We start from the raw sequence: 22,004 nt of genomic DNA, 5'->3' as shown, positions 1-22,004 counted from the left end.
TCCGGGTACTTTACTGTTCACTTATATTGCCATATTTGGAATACTGTGCGGAAATTTGGGGAAACACATATAAAACTTCACTTCAACCAATATGTAAAATTTTAAAAAAAGCAATCAGGATGATTAGTAAAGCTGGATATAGAGACCATATTAACACCATGTTTTTGAAATTAAAAATATTGAAGTTTATGGATCTTATAAAATACAAAACGGCAAAAATTATGTATAAAGCTAGATACAATATGTTACCAGGAAATATACAGAGGATGTTCTATGACAGAGAAGGAGACTATGAACTAAGCGGTAAGTTGAATCTGAAGATCCTTAAAGCACGGTCAAATGTTAAAACTTTTTGCGTAACTATTTATGGAGTAAAACTGTGGAATAGCTTTACTGCAGAATTACAGCAATGCTCAGGAATTGGCAAGTTCATAAAACAAACAAACAAAAAAGGCAGCGGCTGCATTACTGCAGCTGCAGCCCCAATCCGTCTGTTGATCTCCGGCTCCCTTCTCCCATCACTCGCGAACAAGACCCCGAGATACTTAAACTCCTCCACTTGGGGCAGCATATTCCAGCATATAAAATAAAATAATGTTTTGTGTTAACACTCGCTCTTTCAAATAGATTCAAGTAAAACACAGCAAAAAATAAATAAAATCAAAGATTCAGTGGCACTAAGTCCTGTTGCTCTTAAATGCATTTTCACCCATTTAGCAGGAGTGGGGCCGATGGAGGTTTGTCAGTGTCGTGTCAGTGGGAGGATTTAGAGATTTCTCAGTGAATTTCACACTCCCGTGGCGGCTTGCTAGGTGCTTGAGATTTGAAGTTAAATTTTTCGCTGTCGAAAGAAGTTTTCTTCCCACGCAGAGTGTACAGCGGACGCTAATGTTTTTGTCACTTTTTACGGACTAAAACTTAAAGTAATTTCAGTACATCCACCCTTTAAACGCTGCATGGTTGTACTCTCTCCCACACTCCATATTATCCATTGTTGATCGACACACGTCTGTTGCTGCCACGTGCACCGCACGTGCTTACATCATTGTCATGAGACACTCTCACAAACAAAATCACAACACTTTAGTAACACAGTAACGCAGCATGCTTACGGGAAGGTAACAGTTATATAATTACTTTTTTGCAATGCTAATCCCTTACATTTCTCGTTACTTGAAAAAGTAATTGGATTACAGTAACATGTTACTTGTAACGCATTACTGGCCATCTGGTCGAGAATGACCGAGCTAAAATCCTGACAGACTTCCAGATAGACAGACAAGTTGGTGATGGCTAACCAACCAGACATAGAAGTGGTGGACCCTCAAGCTGACAGGACGAGATGGGAACTTTAAAAAAAAAACAAAAAAACAAAATTCCCCTCTCACCCCTGCAGTCGGTCTATCCTCCAATCTCGGGTCCTCTACCAGAGGCCTGGGAGATTGAGGGTCCTGCGCAGTATCTTAGCTGTTACTAGCACTGCGCTCTTCTGGAAAGAGATCTCAAATGTTGTTCCTGGGATCTCTGGAGCCACTTGTCTAGCTTGGGAGTCACTACACCTAGTGCTCTGATTACCGCTTGGACCACTGTTACCTTCACCCTCCACATCTTCTTGAGCTCTTCGCTGAACCCTTGGTACTTCTCCAGCTTCTCAAGTTTGGAAAGCTGGTATTCATGTGAAGAGTGATGTCACCCCACACTTCTTCCGTCCATGTTCTGTCCCCTTTGCATATGTTGCCCTCAGTGAAGAGGAACAGAAGCTACCTCTAGAAGTCAAAGTTGTAAAAAACACTATGCAAACTGATAAATAGAACCTCAGCTCTTCACAAGTTTCAGCTTGGTCCAGAACTTGCACACCTCCTTGGGTATCAGGTACTGTATGGCCAAACTGCACTGGTGGAGCTCCCCTGATGGCAGACCAAAACCTAATGAAGAAGGGCCTGTGGTTACAGATCTGAAGAAGGTCTGATTGCAGTAAAATGGTTCGACAACAAATGTGTCAACCCTCTAAACAATGCCTGTGGGTTCATGCCTCTTTCATCTGTCAAAAGGTGGAGCAAAAACTCCAACGCAAAGATCACCATTGCATGCCCATCACTCATCCTTACATATAATTAGCATATGGGAGGAACTGAGTTTTCTGATATGCTATTACACCTGTATAAGACAAGTTATAAGTTATAAGTTACAAGTTAAGGAGATGGCATATTCTGCTGTTCGGATACATCGTTGACTTGAATTCCTGGTCTACACGAGTTCCTGTGCCCTACAGAACCAGAAACCAATGGCTCTCAAAAGGTTCCACCTGGCTGTGTCTGAACCAAGTCAACAAACCAGATTTGCACTGTTTTTGTTTTATTTTTATTTTTTGCAAAGCAAAAATGATTTTGCACAGTAGCATTCAATCAGAAATGGCCTGAATGTGAGTGTTTTGCACTTTTTCATAGTTGCAGATTTAAAAAATATATATTTTGTTTTTTGATATAATACTTTCCTTTGATGGAATGAAAACCAGCAATGTTTGCTGGCATGCTACTTGAAATAATCTGTATCCAATGCCCGGGATAGTTTTTGTTATTAATTTAATTATAATTTGGCACTTTATTTGATTTTTCTTCAACTGTAAATTCTACTGTACTTGTGTTTGCATGACAAATACGTAAACCATTAAGTGGCATCTCAACCATTTAGTAGAGGTCCAGATAATCTTCCACAGCACACCTAATCATTTCTCACGCCACACCTATGTGCCACAGCACAGTGGTTGGGAAACACTGATCTATACAGTTATACATAAACAAGATCCCGAGATACTTGAACTCATCCCTGACCCGGAGTGGGCACTCCATTGTTTTTTCCAGCTGACAATCATAGGGTCAGAGTTGGAGTTGCTGTTTCTCATTCTTTATGGGTTGCTCTAAGCACAGGTGGGGTTTTTTTGTGTTTTTTTGTTTTTTAGTTGTAGTTACCACAGGTATTAATACCCAGGTCCTTAAAAGGCTCTGGCTATGATCTTTGACAAAGGTCTGACAGAGGTCTGATTAGCTTTAGTCTGTGTGGCAGGCAATATCACAGACTTATCATTAACTTCTCACATCTTGTCATGTTATCATATGATGACAACAAACATTTTAATGCAAAATGTGTACTTTACAGAGAAATAATTTTACTGTATTAGTACTTACTGTGCTAACATGCAGTTAACGTTATTTATTGTTACTACCCTGTGGGACCTTTGTAGTAATAGTTATTCTATGGCATGAATCATATTTTTTCAGAGAAAAAATATTTCGCCCTACTTTATGGGAGCTTGGGCCCCCTTGTTTAGTCAAATAAATCAGACCCCCACATCTCTGCAACAGAAATTTATTGTGCATACAAGCACCTCTCAAACAGCTTCTTCCACTGGGCCATTCAGACTGTTAACAAATACTACCCCCTCCTCCCTCACATATATATAGCCCTTAACTGACCTCTGAATTCCTAACTGTTGCTCAGACCTGATTCTGGGATCCTCTCGTACTCATAATCACTCTCACCGAGGCAGTGACCTTAAGACCCTAATTCTCCAATCAAATTCTTTCCTCCCATAAACTGCTCTTGTGCTCGTTTCCTGCAAGTTTGCGCATGGTCATTTTAATGCATTATTTTTTTGCTTTTACATCCTATCACTCAATGTTCTCAAAAAATGATCCCAATCCATGTCCAAACACAACTGTTTCCAATGTGCTGCAACTGCATGAAAACAAGGTGATCATTATAATGATCACCTTGTTTGGTGTTTTCCCCACTCCAAAAATTCTGGTGTTTTTTGAGTGGGGAAATGCCTCAAAAACCAAAACAAGCAGTCCCAAGGAACAGAATTTAGAAGAATTTAGAAGTCAGTCAGTCTAAGCTCAACCTCAAGACAAACATTTTCCTGGAGTCACAGAAAGCTTAATTCACATTTGCATATCCACCACAGAGGTTGCCAGGAAAGACCACCAGAGACTGCAGACACAAAGATCTTACAAAGACTATGCTTCATAAGCTGAATGCAGTTTTAGAGATTTTTAATGTCATATTTACCTCTGATGGTCTCATATATGATTAGGGTCTGTGTTGGGTCAACTGTCATTAAAGCTCACCTAAGGACAGCACAATCATATCAAACAGGTAACTCTGATCAGCTGACTTTGTATTTTTGTTTTTCCCATCAGACTGCAGAAGAGATTGATCAGCTGACTGTGGATGAAGACCTAAATGACATTGAGAGAGCTGTCTACCTCCTCAGGTGAGTCTCAGCAAAGGTTTATGCGCAGGTCAACAGCACTTCAAACTGAAACCCCACCTAGTGCCCCAGGTTTGTCAGACAGCTCCAGGTGCAGATCTGTTCATTCCTGTGGGGAAATGAAGAAACTGGAGCAGAGTTCAAGCTGAGACTATAACCATAATCCTTTTTAACCTGCCACAGAGTTTCTTTTTCTCTAAGTTAAATAGGTTACAATGAGACTAAAATAAGTTCAGCTATGTTTACAGTAAAGAACAAATACAAAAGCTTTTGTAGTTATGTGGATTTCTGGATGCCTTGGGTGGAGCTGAAAGCATTGTCCTCCACCCGTCCTCCTTTGCTGTGACCCAGTAAACTGTGGAGCTAATTGAACAATGGAAGTAATCAGCAGTCCAATCCCAGAGGGTTTAAATTAGTTCACTGAACTCATTCATAAACAGGACTTGAGCCTACAGGACTCCGACTGGAGTCTGGAGCAGATCTGAACCCATAAACCTGCCCTGTTCAGGTCGTCTTCGTTTGTTTGCTTGTTATTTTTTAAATCAACAATATTTTTTATTATTCTCAAATAAATATTAAGTAAAGAAACAGAAGCAAAACAACAAAAATATATTTTTTTAAAAACGAGACACAAACAAGCCTCATGAGATCACAAGTAATATGTTCGTAGTGCTTGCCTTCACTGCCCCCCCCCCGTCCCGTTTGGTTCTTTTGCCATCAGAATTATTGTCTAAAGGCAAAGAAAGATGCCCAATGGATTTACTTTATCAAATGGACCATCCCGGCCTTGGTCTATTTGATTCACCTTTGCTTTTATTGTGTGGAGGTAAACACAGACGACACGAGAGCTCTCGATTAACACTGCTCATTTATTACTCATCACCACACAACTGAATACTTTCCCCTCCAAAACACAGCAACAACACTTCCTGAGAACTGGGTGTGAGTGGAGCCCTTCCAGTGGTCCACCACACATGCCCCCCCCCCCCCCCCCCCCCCCCCGAACACCCAGTAGGGTCATCCCCTAGTCCAGAACCCTTGCTTTAATTAAACGTCCAGAACGGCTGAGACAGCACATAGGGAGCGAAGCACGGGGGTGGGCTCTCGGGCAAGAATTCCCCAGGGACCCGGAGGGGCTGACCGAGGACAAGTTCAGCCGAGGAAGCCCTGAGATCTTCTTTAACCGCGCAGGGCAACCCCAGTAAAACCCATGGAAGGTGGTCAACCCAGTTGCCATCTGTGAGAGAAGCGGCCTTAAGCGACCGGTGGAAACGTTCGCATATCCCGTTGGCCTGTGGGTGGTACGCAGTGGTTTGGTGGACCTTGACCCCCAGGCCGTCAGCCATGGCAGACCAACGAACTGGGGGCCCCTGTCTGAGGTGATGTCGGCGGGGGAACGAAACGCGAAACCCACGTTGACAAAAATGCCTTGGCCACTGCTGCTGCTGTAGTAGACGCCAGAGGCACTTGGTTGTGCAGTCCACTACAGTTAAAAGGTGCGTGAAACCTTGTGACTGCAGCAGAGGACCAACCAGATCCACATGCACATGATCAAAACGCCTCCCTGGAACGCGGAAGGATTCGAGGGGCGCCTATGTGCCTATGGATCTTAGCACGTTGGCATGGGATGCACGCGGCTGCCCAGTCTTTCACCGATTTACGAAGGCCCGGCCAAACGAACCTAGAGCTGACCAGCTTGACCGAGGCCCGGACGCCTGGATGAGAGAGGGTGTGTACGGAGTCGAAAATGCAACGACGCCACGAAAGGGGAACTACAGGGCGTGGACGGCTGGTGGAAACATCACAAAACAGGCTAGGCCCACCGTTCCACACGGGTCTGTCCTCCAGTACAAGGCCCGTTTGCGCAGACCGAAGGGCAAGGATGTCCGGGTCGGCCTGTTGGTCAGCGGCCATAGCCTCAATGTCTATGCCAACATAAACGGGAGAAACCAGCACGCGGGATAGACAGTCAGCCACGCAGTTGGACTTACTAGCCACGTGCTGAATGTCAGTTGTGAACTCGGAAATGGCTGCCAACTGGCGCTGCTGGCGCCCGCTCCACGGATCAGAGACCTTGGACATCGCGAATGTCAAGGGTTTATGATCAACGTACACGGTGAAGCTCCGACCCTTAAGAAAAAACGAAAATGCCGCGTTGCGAGGTGCAGGGCCAGCAACTCCTTGTCAAAAACGCTATATTTGCGCTCACTGTTTCTAAGCGTGCGACTAAAAAAAGCGAGCAGTGGCCAGGCACCGGAGACCCGCTGTTCTAACACTGCGCCCACCGCCACGTCCGACACGTCGGAGGTCAACGCAATCTCCGCCGACGGAAACGGGTGGGCCAGCAGGGCGGCGTTTGCCAGCGCGGCCTTGGCCCCAGAAAATGCCTGGATGCGTTCAGTGAGCCAATCAATTGGGTCCTTACCTGTTTTACCTTACCTTTTTCAAGGCAGCATAGAGAGGCTGCAGCAGGTGCGCAGCTCTGCGGTTGTACAAATTGACCATCCCCAAGAACTCCTGCAGCGCTTTAACGGACGCGGGACGCGGAAAAGCCGAAACGGCCCGGACCTTGTCTGGCAACGGAACCACACCATCAGCGGAAATGCGGTGGCCCAAGAAATCCAGAACCGGCAAGCCAAACTGGCACTTGGAGAAGTTGACGATCAGGCCGTGTGCCGCCAAGCGCTGGAAAACCTGATGCAGATGGGACGCGTGCTGACTCTCAGAACAGCTGGCCACCAATATATCGTCAAGGTACACGAAGTCGAAAGGCAGCCCGCGCAAGACAGAGTCCATCAACCGCTGAAGTCAATTTTAGAAAAAATCAAGGCACCTCGATTTTTTCTAAAATTGACTTGGTGCGGGGGTATCAGCGGGTTCCCGTGCGCACCGAAGACGTCCCCAAAACTGCCGTTATTACCCCTTTCGGCCTGTTTGAATTTTTCGCGCATACCATTCGGCCTGAAAGGCGCCGCCCAGACTGTCTTGCGCGGGCTGCCTTTCGTCTTCGTGTACCTTGACGATACGAGGTGGCCGGAAAAATCCTGGATGTGGGGAATGGGGTAACGGTCGTTCTCTGTAACATTATTCAAACGGCGAAAATCCCCACACGGCCGCCACCGACCGTCTGACTTGGGCACCATGTGTAGCGGAGAAGCCCAGGCACTATTCGACAGCTGCACTATGCCGAGGCGCTCCATTGCGGCAAACTCTTCCCGAGCGACGGAGAGTTTCGCAGGGTCGAGGCGGCGCGCGCGTGCGAACACCGGGGTACCGACCGTCGGAATATAATGTTCAACCCTGTGCTTCGTTGCCGTGTTCGAGAAATTAGGAACAGTCAGTGAAGGGAACTCCAAGAGCAAACGCTGAAAAACATTCCCTGAAGTCACAAAATTAGCCCGATTCAGGGGCTCGATGGTGCGAGTGAAACGGGGTATTGAAGAAAAAGACAGGGCATCAATTAAGCGTCTGTTAGTGACATCGACCAGCAGTCCGTGGGCACAAAGAAAATCGGCGCCCAAAATAGGTACAGAGCTAGTGGCAACAACAAAGGTCCATTGGAAATCCTGACCATGAAAACAAACAGTCACGAACCTTTCCCTGAACGTTGCGATGGGAGAGCCATTAGCTGCAATAAGCTGCAGTCCGCAGCCTGCTGCTAAACTGTCGCCTCCGGACGGGGGAAGGAGGCTCTTCTGGGAGCCGGAGTCCACTAGGAAACGTCTCCCAGAGCGCGAGTCTTCTATGAAGAGCAGTTTTTCTTTGTCGCTAGCAGTGGCGGCCGCTACAGCGCGCTGGCGGGGCCCGTGTCCCAGGGTCAGAAAAGCACAAGGCAGCAGAGAGCAGCGCGCTCCGGCGCCAAAACGCTGATGGTAGAAACAGAGGTCCCGTCCGTGGTGTTGCTGTGCCGCGATCTTTGCCGTCAGCGAAGGATCGGATACGTCGGGGCAGGTCAACGGGGAAGTGGAAGGCGCCGCCGGTGAGGCTGGAACTAGGTCGTGATCGTGGAAAGTGCGGGTAGCCAGGAGAATATGATCCGCGTCCTCAGCCAGTGAGCGATAATCCTTTGTGCCCAGAAGTGGAGAGTTGGCGAGGCCGGCTCTCACGGCAGCCGGCAGCTGTCGGAGGAAGATGTGGGCGAAGAGGAATCCCCCGTCGTCCGGTCCGAGAAAGGATAGCATGTGCTCCATCAGTTCGAGAGCCGTACCGCCACCCAGGCCTGAGAGGCAGAGGAGCTTCTCGGCTCGCTCTGCGTTGGAGAGGGCATTGCGCCGAAGAAGCAACTCCTTAAGGGCGGCATACTTCCCTCGGGTGGGTGGGTCCCGGAATAGAGTCAACGCACGACGAGTGGCTAGTGGGTTGAGAGAGGCCACCACATGGTGATATCAGCCGAGATGCCACGAAGAGCAAACTGAGCCTCCACGTGCACGAACCACGACGGGGGATCGTGAAGCCAAAAGTCTGGCAGCTTGAGCGCCACAGCAAACGCAGCTGCAGCCGTAGGCAGAGGGCTGGCGGCTGCTGATGCATCCAGAGCGGAGTCGGTGCCACCATCGGACTGCACCATGTTCGAGTCAGGGGTTACCATTGTGGAGGTAAACACAGATGACACGAGAGCTCTCGATTAACACTGCTAGTTTATTACTCATCACCACACAACTGAATACTTTTCCCTCCAAAACACAGCAACAACACTTCCTGAGAACTGGGTGTGAGTGGAGCCCTCCAGTGGTCCACCACAATTGTTTATTTTATTCTATTTTCACTTGCTACACATGGGACAGGGGAAAGAAAAGGGAGAAAGAAAGAGAGGTAGGGAAAGAAAAACAGCAGGGAAGAGGAACGGTGATAAAGGGCAAAAAAACAAAAACCAACAAAACAAACAGACAAAAAATACATATATCAATCACCTAGATCACATGTTGAGAAAGAAAAAAGAGAAAACAAGCAAAAAAAAGAGAGCAATATAATAAACAATATAATAAACAACATCAAATAAAGAGCAGTAGTTTGTTGTGTTTCAGCAGTAGTAACAGCAGTAGAAGATGAAACTGAACAGTGCAAAGCAGCTACCATAGACCAATCCACACCTTTCTGACCTGGAAACATTCTGACTACTCATTCTATCTCCCCTCTTTCCTCCCCTCTCTCTTCCCTCCGTCTCCCCTTCTATGTCAACTCTGCATCCCCGCTGTCTCCCCTCGGCTCTTCAGTGTTGGTCAGGAGGTGCAGAGGGTCAGTGTCATCAGTAACCTCTCGAGTCTCGTCCGACAGAATCCAGCTGAAACATTTCGTAGAGTGGTACCAAAAGTTCGGGTAAGTTACCTCTGTCACACTGTACTTCAAGGACATCCGAGTATGGCCACAAAATGACAGGTGCAATGTACAGGTGTGTCTTACAGGTAACCTGTCCTGTCTGTGTGACCCAGGAGGTTCTGAACGGAGCTGGAGCTGAAATCCAGCTGGCTGCAGCGGCGTCATTTTTAACTATCCTTCAAGATGACATCATACTGATCCACACCCACACTTACTCCATCCTAAAGATTGTCTTGTTGCACCTGAACCACAGAGACACAGGTAAAAACCTGAACTTCAGACGTGACAACAAGAAAAAAAGAAACCCTGGTTTGCTGGGCTCCTTTCATTGATAACAGTTTCAAATGTGTCCAGGTCCTTTCTCCCTGTAGAGATCTGTAGGTCCTGATGAGAAGGTGTGTGGTTGCGATTTTTGTGTAAGTGCTATAATTGTGGTGTTATTCTTTGATGGACCTTTCCAGTCTACGGTGTACGTATGACAGCTGGGATAAGCTCTAACCTCACACCCCAAAGACAATATTCAATAAAAGCAACTTTTGCTTGCTCCAGATTTTAAGAATATTCCATGGCTTATAAATAATGACATCATTTTTATACTGCCAACATACAGGTATAAAACATCTGTATATCTGACATTCTGACATCAAAGTTGCCTTGTTTGTTACTGATTTTGCCATCTTCATTGACAGTGGTGAGCAACGCCTGGCTGGAAACTCTGCTATTAGCTATCAACGCTCTGCCCAAAGAAACCATCAAACAAGAGGTCAGTTAATGCTGGCTAATCAGTTAATCCAAAATGCTGCAGTAAGAGTACTTACAAGGACTAAAAAGAGAGAGCATATTTCTCCTATTTTGGCTTCCCTTCATTAGCTCCCTGTTAAATCCAGAAATTAAAATCCTGCTCCTCACATACAACGTCTTAAACAATCAGGCCCCATCTTATCTTTTGGGGCAGGGATAGCTCAGTAGGTAAAGTGGTCGCCCCATGATCGGAAGGTCGGCGGTTCGAATCCACTTAACGGCTACCCTGACGTACCCCTGAGCAAGGTACCGTCCCTACACACTGCTCCCCGGGCACCTGCTTAGTGGGCTGCCCACTGCTTCACTGAGTGAATGGGTCAAATGCAGAGAAAAACAAGTAATTTCCCCATGGGGATCAATAAAGTATCCATTATTATTATTATTATCTTAATGACTTTATAGTACCATATTACCCCATTATAACACTTCGCTCTCGCACTGCAGGCTTACTTGTTGTTCATACAATATTTAAAAGTAGAATAGGAGGGAGACAGACACTATCTCTACTTTTAAGATTAGGCTTAATTGCAAAAGAATTGACTTGAACTGATTATTTACCAGATTTATATGGTCAATGAAATGCGTGTCTCCACAGGTGCTGAACCCCCTACTACATCAGTCTCAGCTGTCTCACGCTCCTCAGGCTCGGCTGGCTAGCTGTCGCATTTTAGGAAAAGTTGCCTGCAAATTTGATTCCTACATGTGAGCTGCAGCAAGTAGTACTCTGTAGTATTATAATACAAAGAGTTCTCTCATTTGGTCTAATACTAACTCTGTTTCTGTGCATCAGTGTAAAGAAGGAGCTGCTGCCTTTGGCTCGTTCTTTATGTCAGGACCCGGAATTTGAAGTCCGAGCCTGTATGTGCCGTCAGCTGGAGAGCATTGCGAGAGCCACTGGGTAATTGCAAGCAAATACTGAATAAACAATCATTGGGTAAAACACAACACTGACCAATCAAAAGCCCTGCACCGACCAGATGAAATCTCACCACTAACCAACCACTAGCCAGACAGTAACCAAGCAACCAAAAATCAAACAAAACCCAACACCTACCAAACATATGTGCTGTTTTTCTTTCAGGGTGGATGACACCAGGACAGAGCTTCTTCCTGATCTAGTGGAACTTGCTGGAGATGAGGACAGCAGTGTCCGCCTTGCTGCCTTTGACACAATCATCAACCTAATGGAGATGATGGACAGCGGTAAGTCAGATTTCATGCGGTATGCATAGGTGGCCCAGTATTTTAGTCTATTCAGTGTGTATTTGTAAACAGCTGGTTTAAAAATTCTTCTTCTCAGATGACCAACTCCACGTTGTCATTCCTTTGGTGATGGCGGTGTGTGAGGCCTCGCTGCAGGAGGATGAAGCAATTATGGCATCTTTGTCATTCCGGTTTGGGAAGCTCTGCAATGAATTGGCAGGTAGGACCAGTAGAAACAAAAGTCATTTGTTTAAATTAATTTTTTTTGGTGTCCACATATATGGACATCACATTTTGGGTTATTTAGACCAAAATACTCAATTTTGCTCTACAAGGGCCTGATATCCACTTACGAGGACATTATACTGCTACTGTTCTATGGAAATTTTAAATGAATATCCTCATATGTGGTTCTCATTTTTCTTAGAAACAAAAATTAGGTAAAAAAAAAATCTGGTAATTCTTTGTTTTTACATTCATCAAGTCCCAATCAACCTAAATATCAAAGAGAAATTAAAAACGCATGCGGTGGAAGAGTTTGGGTCTTAGGAGGTTAAGACATATCAGGTGAAAGGCTGCAAATAGCAGCAAGTCTGGGAGTTCAGTGAGCTCTACACTTCTAAAGTTACCCGGTGTCACAGGCTGGGTCTCTGACCCAGCGCTCTGAGTTCATGTTTGTATTTGTCTCATTTTGTTATGTGATTTAGTTTGTGTTATTTCCTATCTGCCTTTAGTTTAGGCAGTTATTGTTCCTGGGTTTTCTATGTTTTGGGGTTTTGTATTTATTCATCACATATTAGGTCTGTTAAGTTGTGTTGTCATGTTTTAGTATTTCCTGTTTTATTCTGACAATGTCATGTGTTCTTTGTTTATTGTATTTAGCTTTCCTCTCCTGGTCCTGTCATTAGGTTTATGTCTGTCAGCTGTTTTCCCCCATGTGTCGCCACTTCCCCTGATCACCTCATGTCTGTATTTAAGCCTTTTGTTTTCTTCATGCCATTGTCAGGTCGTCTGCTCATCCATGTCTCATCTCCAGGTACCCATGTCAGTTCACTATGGTTAAGGTTTTTCATGTTTTGTTATTAGTTCACCCAGTTTAGGTTATTGTTTAGTTTTCACCGATGCCCTATTATTTTGTACCCTCGTTGCTAACCTCAATAAACGGCTTGTTTTGTTAATCCACACCACGTTTTGGTCTGCGTTTGAGTCCTCCTCTGTAACACATACGGTCTGCCCCAGCCAGACCGTGACAGTACGACCTGACCACTATGGACTCAGCAGACCGCGAGCTTTACGAGCGTCGGGAGGCAGCCTTCGCCCAGCTGGAGGAGGAGCTCCGCTGGAAGCCGTGGCGTACCCCCGACTACGAGCGCATTTTCCACGGGACTCGGCTAGCTCTCGGAGGTCCCAAGAGCTGCCGAAAGTCCCCGCCTGTTGCGCTGCCTGCATCTAAGCCTCGCTCGCTTCAGGTGGGAGTCCTCCATGTGGCTTCAGGCGCTCACGCTCCAGCCTCGGTGTCACCATTCTGTGCACCAGGGGCTCAGTCGCTCGCTCCGCCAGCTTCCTCTGTTCGCAGGAAGCGGCGCGCACGCCGCCATAAACCGGACATCGCTGAGCAGCTCACGGTGGTGAGTGAAAATGACTTTTATTCTCACGTCCCGTCTGACCTTAACAACAATCGGCTCACTTCCGATCCATGGGGAATTTCCCTTATGGATGACGACGTGGACTGGGAGGATCCGTTTTGTTTTACTCCCTCTACGCAGGGAGGGATGAAAGACAATTCCCGCTCGCTTAAGTCTGCACATGCGGTTAAAGGAAAAACTGTTAACACTTCTACCAGGTCTACAACACTCAGTTCAGGTTTTGTTAAGTCTGGTTCAATCATCCCCAAGTCAGCTCACTCTAAGACCGTTAACCCAAGGACTGCTAATACTAAGACTGCTAAACATGAAGTGGACGGCGGATTCATTTTTGCTAGGTCTGTTTTTGTCGACCCAATACATATTAACCCTAAGCCTGCCGTTTCTAAGACTGTTTTTTCTGAGCCTGCTCCTTTGCCTGTTCGTGTTTCTGCTGCCAGGGCAGCTCGGGCCCAGCGTACCCCTGCACCCGTACCAGTTCCTCGGGTGAGGGAGTCTGAGGCCCAGCTGGTCCCTGCTCTGGTTTCCAGGCCAGCTGAGGCTCTGTCCATTTCTGCACCCGTACCAGCTCCTCGGGTGGGAAGGGCAGTTGCCCAGCCGTTGCCGGTGCCTGTCCCGGCTTCCGGGGTGAGGGGGGCTGTGAACCAGTCCACCCCTGCACCCATGCCGGTCCCCAGGGTGAGGTCAGCCAGGATACAGCCCGTCTCCGCACCCGTACCTACTCCTCGGGTGGGAGTGGCTAGTGTCCAGCAGGTGCCTGCACCCGTTCCTGTTTCTACTGAAGGCTCAGGAGAATTCAGTCCGCAACCAACACCACCATCACTACTGCATGCTTTTCAGTCTATAGCTCAGTCATTAGCTCTGTTAGCAGCCCAGTCAATAGTTCATTTTCCTGTGTTTCCGTTAGCTCAGCCCTTAGCCCACTGTGCAGCTCAGCCAGCTCCCCATTGTTCAGCTCAGTCATTCGCTCCATCACCTGCTCAGCCTTCTGTCCAGCCGGTGGTCTCTACACCTGCTGGTCATGCTTCGTCTGTTGGAGGTTCAGGAGAATCCACCCAGCTTCATGCCTCGTTTGCTGGAGGTTCAGGTGAACCCAGCCAGCTTCATGCTTCGTTTGCTGGAGGTTCAGGAGAACCCAGCCAGCTTCATTCTTCGTCTGCTGGGGGTTCAGGAGAATCCAGCCAGCTTCATGCTTCGTTTGCTGGAGGTTCAGGAGAACCCAGCCAGCTTCATGCTTCGTCTGCTGGAGGTTCAGGAGAACCCAGCCAGCTTCAAGTTTCGTCTGCTGGGGGTTCGGGTGAACCCAGCCGGCTTCAAGTTTCGTCTGCTGGAGGGCCCGAGGAGCCCATCCAGCCTCATGCCACGTCAGCTGGAGGGCCCGAGGAGCCTGTCCAGCCTCATGCCTCGTCTGCTGGAGGGCCCGAGGAGCCCGTCCAGCCTCATGCCTCGTCTGCTGGAGGGCCCAAGGAGCCCGTCCAGCCTCATGCCTCGTCAGCTGGAGGGCCCGAGGAGCCCGTCCAGCCTCATGCCTCGTCAGCTGGGGGTTCAGCAGAACCGCACCAGCCTCATGCCACGTCAGCTGGGGGTTCAGGAGAACCGCACCAGCCTCAAGCCACGTCAGCTGGAGGGCCCGAGGAGCCCGTCCAGCCTCAAGCCACGTCAGCTGGGGGGCCCGAGGAGCCCGTCCAGCCACCTTCAGATTCTGCTTCTGTTTCGCCTGCTGCAGCTCCAGCCTGTGCTTCGCCTGCTGCAGCTCCAGCCTGTGCTTCGCCTGCTGCGGCTTCATCAGAGCCTTCGTCTTCGCCTGGTGCGGCTTCGTCAGAGTCTTCATCTTCGCCTGGTGCGGCTTCGTCAGAGTCTTCATCTTCGCCTGGTGCGGCTTTGTCAGAGTCTTCATCTACGCCTGGTCCGGCTTCGTCAGAGTCTTCATCTACGCCTGGTCCGGCTTCGGCCTCTGCTCCTGCTTCTGCCTCACCTGGTCCGGCCTCAGCTTCTGCCTCGCCTGGTTCGGCCTCATCCGAGTCTTCCTCGGCTTCTGCTTCAGCGTCGCCTGGTCCTACGGCTGTTATGCCGCCGCCCAAGCCTCGCTCTGCACCTGGGAATCTTCGGCCACCTGCTGGACGTCACCGCCGTCGAGGTCGGCCACCTGAACTGTTTCTACGCCGTTGCCGTCCACACGGTCGGCCACCTGAACTGTTTCTACGCCGTTGCCGTCCGCACGGTCGGCCCCCTGAACGGTTTCCATGTCGCCACCATTGCCGTCCGCACGGACGGCCCCCGGAACTGTTCGACCATGGACTTCTGTGCCGTCGGCCTCCGGGCCGGCCCCCTGATCACATGAACTATGATTTTCTGGACCGTCACCCTCCGGGTCGGCCCCCTGAGGAGTCATGAACTGTTCCCTGTGCTCCTGTGATTTTGATGGACATTTTGGTTTTTTTGGCCTTGTTTCTGGCCCTCCGTCCTGGACCCCACCGCCCGCCCTTGGTGGGTTGTTTTTGGTTTTGTTTTTCGAGGTTTTGGGCGTCTGGAATCCGCCCTTGAGGGGGGGGGCTCTGTCACAGGCTGGGTCTCTGACCCAGCGCTCTGAGTTCATGTTTGTATTTGTCTCATTTTGTTATGTGATTTAGTTTGTGTTATTTCCTATCTGCCTTTAGTTTAGGCAGTTATTGTTCCTGGGTTTTCTATGTTTTGGGGTTTTGTATTTATTCATCACATATTAGGTCTGTTAAGTTGTGTTGTCATGTTTTAGTATTTCCTGTTTTATTCTGACAATGTCATGTGTTCTTTGTTTATTGTATTTAGCTTTCCTCTCCTGGTCCTGTCATTAGGTTTATGTCTGTCAGCTGTTTTCCCCCATGTGTCGCCACTTCCCCTGATCACCTCATGTCTGTATTTAAGCCTTTTGTTTTCTTCATGCCATTGTCAGGTCGTCTGCTCATCCATGTCTCATCTCCAGGTACCCATGTCAGTTCACTATGGTTAAGGTTTTTCATGTTTTGTTATTAGTTCACCCAGTTTAGGTTATTGTTTAGTTTTCACCGATGCCCTATTATTTTGTACCCTCGTTGCTAACCTCAATAAACGGCTTGTTTTGTTAATCCACACCACGTTTTGGTCTGCGTTTGAGTCCTCCTCTGCAACACATACAGTCTGCCCCAGCCAGACCGTGACACCCGGTGTGAAAGCCTTGCCCCTATAGAACACCAGCACTGCAGAATATCTGAACACTGCCTGCTGAGGGACAGGAACCTGGAAGGAGTGCTTGAAAAGAGCAGTCTGTTGTGATCCACAGAAGTGATCTGAAACACTCTGTTTTAGATCACTTCTGTGGATCATACTGTTTGATGATCGTGTTTCAGGCTCACTGTTAGATGAGCAGAAGAGTCATTTACTGCAGACATTTAAGGAGATGTGTACCACTGGACTGCAGACTGATGGAAACCAGACTGATAGCAACAACGAATCCACGCTTATCCGCTGCAACTGCTGCTACAACCTGCCGGTACACATGTGCACACAAACCCACAGACAAACACTCACAGTTCGTCAGCTCTTTAGGTGGTGGGGTCACTTCCTCTTCTCTCCATGCAGGCTATGGTGGTTTTTGCAGACACAGCTCATTTCCTATCGGAGCTGTACCCTTCTTTCTCTAGTCTTTGTAGTGACCCAGAGGTCTGTGTCCGGCGCAGCGCAGCAGCCAGTTTCCACCAGGTGAGATCCAGGCCTGATTCCAGATGGTCTATCCTCAGGGATTGGGCCTTTTGGCTGAGAAAGAAAGACATAAATGATCAAATAAAATTGCTAAATGATTGCCTCACTCTGATTGACTGCTTCCTTTCCCACCTTGCTGTCAGGTGGTCAAGTTGCTTGGTTCAAAAGTCCAGCTGGTCCACAAAGAACTTCTGTGTCTGCTTCAGGATGATGCACTGGAGGTGAGCGGCAATGCCCACTATCACTGTTTCATCAATCAGGATTTAGGGCCAAATGCCAATAACTTTCTGTGATGTCACAGTTTAGAAAATCATACATCAGGTTTTATTTGAATAAAGTGTTATGTTGGATTTTCTCTTGAGGTGCTGGATGCTCTGATGACTCATGTAGAAGAAACTTTGGAGGCAGTTCTGTCACGAGGAGAGAACCAGACGTTGGACAATAAGGTGAGAAAATAAAAATTTTCATTTTCACTTTAGTTTATCTCTCATTGCTTCCTTTAATCAAGTTCCCAGATCTGATGGCAGGACTACTGTTAGCTGAACAGAAGATTGGACGTTCCTTACGTTGGCGGCTTCACGAGAAGCTGCTACAACGTTATAGCTGCCTGGCAAGACTGCTTCCTGGAGAGCTGCTACACCAGAGCTTCTCACCTCGCATCTTCATTATCCTCACCACCAATGTGAGCACTGCCACATGCCACACCACGTCACAGCATGCTACATACAATATCCCATAGTATCCCACAGGTGAACCTGTGACAATAACGCTGCTGTTTTGGTTGCAGAAAGTGTTGCCGGTACAGAAGGCGGCAGCTCGCACATTCTGCACATTCCTGCGCTACAACCGCAAACAGGAGCAGCGTCAGGAGATGATGGGGCGACTCATACAAGGTCAGAACATTTCTGGTTCTTCTGGCACTTTTACTCTGATATTTGAACAGCAGAACATCAATAGGAATGCAGCTAACATGTAAATGCTGACAATCTGATAATCTCAGATCTGGCTCAGGGACGCAGCTACTGGCATCGTCTGAGGTTCCTAGATGTTTGTGAAACTGCCACAGAGATTTTCTCCAGAAAATACTTCAACAAACATTTCCTGATTCCAGCACTGGAGCTAGTCCATGACCCAGTTGCCAATGTCAGGTACATCATACTCATTTCGTCCAATGAGACATTGGCAAATCTGTCCGACATCCTACTAAACACACCTTTCTGGCTCTCAGGTACAAGCTGTGCCAGTTGCTGCCCAGGTTGCGTTCTTCGCTTCGTCTGCCAGCTGACAAACAGCTGCTACAGAAACTTGACTTCTGCGTCCAGAAGCTGCTTTGCAAAGAGAAAGACAAAGATGTGGTGGCCATGATTCGCAAGGTAACGCCTACCAGAGTCCAGACTATTCCAGATATTCAGGTCTGCAGACTTCAGATTCTGACTGTGTTGTTGATGAAGGTGATCAATGTTTCCATCGTCTTTTCCAGACAGTCTTGGAACTGGACAAACTAGACCTCTCAGAACCTGTAAGAAGTTGCTTTAACATGGAGCTGAAATGAGAATACAGGTTTACTACTGACCTCTAACCTCCTTCATGTCTTGTGTCTGTGGACAGTTTCATAAGAGGCAGGAGAGGGACTTGTTGGACCAGAAGAAGGAGAAGGAGGAGACGCTGTTGCTGGAGATGGTGAGTCTGAGACCTGCTACTAGACTACAGCCTGAGCTGCCTTGCTTTGTTATAAAAATGTCTTTGTGTTGTCAGGAACAGCTGGAGAGGCAGCAGAATGAAGGAAAACTGAACTCTGACAAACACCCGGAGAGAAAAAGTGAGCTGGGGGGGGCAGTCTCAGCAGAAATTTAGACCTGCAGTTCAGTCTGTAAACCATGTTTCTTTGACAGGAAGAGACAGCAAGACCAGTCTATCTGCCACCAAGTCCATGTCTGTGTCCTCATCTGCAGGCGCCTCATCCTCCTATGGTGAGACGATGATGATGATGTTAATGATGGTGATGACGGTGATGATGATCTCCTCTCTGTGCAGGTAAAGAGATGAGAAAGGCAAAGCTGTCACGGAGTCGGTCCCTCACCAGTCAGCCGACAACATCTAAACCTGTGACCTCAGACAGATCTCTGTAAGAACATCAACTTCCTCCACCCTCACCCTTAATTACATACATGTAAACCTTCTGCAGCACAGAAAAAATGTGTGTCTCTGTATTAACAAGGCTGATACAAAGGTCATTCTGAGTCTAGCCTGAGGTTTGAATTCTGCTATACAAAGATCTCATCTGTGACCAACTGTGAATATTATATATAATATTGACAAAGTAAAGACCATTAATACAAAATAAGACCACATGTAAAATAACATTTATTACAGTAAAAAAAAGATCATGCTAATAATGCCTCGTTGGCTGCATGTCGCAAAATGAACTGGTTGCCATTCTTCTGAAGTTTCTTTACAATTGTCCACTTTTTTAGTTAAAGCTTTTACCCAGCACATTGCACGCTCCTGCTTCCTACTTGCTTACCGGTAGCTTATACCCACTCTCACACACGAGCAGTGCAATAATTGTTTAGGCAAGCTTGACCTTCAAAATAAAATCAGCACCATTTCAACTAAATGAAAAAAAAAGTAACAGATTCCACTTGCAATTACAGCTATGACATTGACAAAAAATTATATAAACATTATCCTTATGGCAACAGATACACAATGGATGGCATTACCTTGGCCTCCAGTAACACTGTGAGGACCTTGGAGTTATTTTTAACCAGGATATGTCCTTCAATTTACATATTAAACAAATATTTAGGACTGCTTTCTTCCATTTGTGTAATATTTCTAAAATTTGAAATATTTACTTACTTCAAGGCTGGACTACTGTAATTCATTATTATCAGGATGTCCTAAAAATTCCATGAAAAGCCTTCAGTTAATCCAAATGCAAGAGTACTGATAGGGACTAGAAAGAGAGAGCATATTTCTCCTGTATTGGCTTCCCTTCACTGGCTTCCAGAATCAAGCTTAAAATCCTTACTTAACACATAAAAGTCTTGAATAATCATGCTCCATCTTATCTTAAAGACCCAATACCATCCATCCATCCATCTTCATCCGCTTTATCCGAGGCCGGGTCACGGGGGCAGCAGCCTAAGCAGAGAGGCCCAGACCTCCCTCTCCCCAGCCACCTCCTCCAGCTTATCCGGGGGAACACCAAGGCGTTCCCAGGCCAGCCGAGAGATATAATCTCTCCAGCATGTCCTGGGTCTGCCCCGGGGCCTCCTCCCGGTGGGACATGCCCGGAACACCTCACCCAAGAGGCGCCCAGGAGGCATCCTTGTCGAATGCCCGAACCACCTCAGCTGGCTCCTTTCGATGTGGAGCAGCAGCTGCTCTACTCTGAACCCCTCCCGGATGGCCGAACTTCTCATCCTATTTCTAAGGGAGGCCATCCACCCTTCGGAGGAAGCTCACTTCTGCCGCTTGTATTCGCGATCTTGTTCTTTCAGTTACAGCTCGTGGCCATAGGTGAGGGTAGGGACGTAGATCGACCGGTAAATTGAGAGCTTCGCATTTACACTCAGCTCCCTCTTCACCACGACGGGCGGGTGCAGTGTCCGCATCACTGCAGCCGCAGCCCCAATCCCAATTCCTTCCACCGCCTGACAAATTTCTCAGTCGATGTCAGCAGCGCTCCGCCAGCACTATACACAGTGCAGGTAGAGCACCGCTTTCCCCTCCTGAGACGCCTGACGGTTTGCCAGAATCTCTTCAAGGCAGTCCGAAAGTCTTTTTCCATGGCCTCTCCGAACTCCTCCCACACCCGAATTTTTGCTTCAGCCACTGCCCGTGCCGCATTCCGCTTGGCCTGTCGATACCTTCACCTCTGGTGTCCACCATTTGGTTCGGGGATCACCACCACAGCAGTCACCAACCACCTTGCGGCCGCAGCTCAATGCAGCAGCTTCGGCAATGGAGACGCTGAACATGGTCCATTCGGACTCAATGTCCCCAGTCTCCCTTGGAATGCTGTTGAAGCTCTGCCGGAGGTGTGCGTTGAAGATCTCGCGGACCCGATACCTTCTTATCTAAATGATATTCAACAGGTACCTTATCAGGGGTAGCAGTAGGCACCATCTCAGTATCCTGTGTGTAATGTCAGGGTCCCTGCTTCATACAATCCTGATCAAACGTTTAAAACCACTTGAAAAATGGCAAAAACTCATATTATGTATGGCTGGAGCTTAACAAGGTTCCATGTAGAGCTTCAACATGCAACAAGAAGAAATGGGAGTGAGACAAAACAATTTTTTGAGCATTAAATTTATTGAGAACAATGCTTAAACTGAAATGGGCTGTTTTACAGCTGATCAAAAGTTTAGGACCACATGCCTTTAAAAGGCCAAAAATGTGGATTCATTGTCATTTTCTGTCAGGAGGTCACACTGTCATGACATTCTGATGGCAAAGGCAAAGAAACTTTCCCTTTTTGAACGTGGTCATGTTGTTGAACTGCATAAGCAGGGTCTCTTGCTGCTCGCCATCACTGCTGAGGTGGGATGCAGTAAGACGGTCATTTGGAATTTCTTAAATGATCCTGAGATTTATGGAGCGGAAGAGTCAAGTGGAAAATCCAAATAAATTTCACTAGCACTGAGCTGGAGGATCCAATTGGCTGTCCGTCAAGACACTGGAAGATCCTTGACCCAAATTAAGGCGTTACTGGTGCCGACTGCAGCCCCATAATCATCAGATGACATCTGAGACTAATGGGCTTCAAAAACAAAAAATGTCTTCAAAGGCCTCGTCTCCTTGAACGCTACAGAACTGACCATTTGGACTTTGCAAGAGAGCACCAAACATGGGACATTGAAAGGTGGAAGAAAGTTTTATTCTCTGATGAGAAAAAATTTAACCTTGATGGTCCTGATGGTGTCCAACATTACTGGCATGACAAGCAGATCTCACCTGCGATGTTTTCTACATGCCACAGTGGAGGGGGCGCCATAATGGTCTGGGGTGCTTTTTCCTTCAGTGGAACAATGGAGCTTCAGGAGGTG

The 22,004-nt window shown here is 47.5% G+C and overlaps 1 protein-coding gene across 5 annotated transcripts in view; it reads left to right on the top strand.

Moving 5' to 3' along the window:
* The window catches only part of ppp4r4 (protein phosphatase 4, regulatory subunit 4), a 30,915-nt gene that overhangs the window by 5,798 nt on the left and 3,113 nt on the right, over window positions 1–22,004 (top strand). The window contains exons 2-22 of one of the 5 annotated variants that reach the window (XM_085432819.1): window positions 4,200–4,273; window positions 9,484–9,586; window positions 9,673–9,847; window positions 10,276–10,349; window positions 10,983–11,089; window positions 11,178–11,285; window positions 11,469–11,590; window positions 11,688–11,810; window positions 16,596–16,738; window positions 16,828–16,947; window positions 17,091–17,168; window positions 17,310–17,393; window positions 17,456–17,629; window positions 17,735–17,840; window positions 17,948–18,095; window positions 18,176–18,320; window positions 18,428–18,466; window positions 18,556–18,627; window positions 18,709–18,766; window positions 18,840–18,917; window positions 18,982–19,072. In XM_085432819.1, the coding sequence (XP_085288945.1) occupies window positions 4,200–4,273; window positions 9,484–9,586; window positions 9,673–9,847; window positions 10,276–10,349; window positions 10,983–11,089; window positions 11,178–11,285; window positions 11,469–11,590; window positions 11,688–11,810; window positions 16,596–16,738; window positions 16,828–16,947; window positions 17,091–17,168; window positions 17,310–17,393; window positions 17,456–17,629; window positions 17,735–17,840; window positions 17,948–18,095; window positions 18,176–18,320; window positions 18,428–18,466; window positions 18,556–18,627; window positions 18,709–18,766; window positions 18,840–18,917; window positions 18,982–19,072 (2,222 nt within the window). Of the gene's footprint in view, window positions 1–4,199; window positions 4,274–9,483; window positions 9,587–9,659; window positions 9,848–10,275; window positions 10,350–10,982; window positions 11,090–11,177; window positions 11,286–11,468; window positions 11,591–11,687; window positions 11,811–16,595; window positions 16,739–16,827; window positions 16,948–17,090; window positions 17,169–17,309; window positions 17,394–17,455; window positions 17,630–17,734; window positions 17,841–17,947; window positions 18,096–18,175; window positions 18,321–18,427; window positions 18,467–18,555; window positions 18,628–18,702; window positions 18,767–18,839; window positions 18,918–18,981; window positions 19,073–22,004 lie in introns of all 5 variants that reach the window. The other 4 variants (XM_085432818.1, XM_085432820.1, XM_085432822.1 and 1 more) reach the window with 4 other exon arrangements.

The sequence above is a fragment of the Copadichromis virginalis genome, linkage group LG15, assembly GCF_057382275.1.
Source record: "Copadichromis virginalis isolate Kocher_CV1m ecotype Utaka linkage group LG15, C_Virginalis_male_GT1.1, whole genome shotgun sequence".
NCBI classification, from domain to species: domain Eukaryota; kingdom Metazoa; phylum Chordata; class Actinopteri; order Cichliformes; family Cichlidae; genus Copadichromis; species Copadichromis virginalis.
The sequence above is the reverse complement of the archived record's forward strand: the minus strand, read 5'-3'. Positions and strand labels throughout refer to the sequence as shown.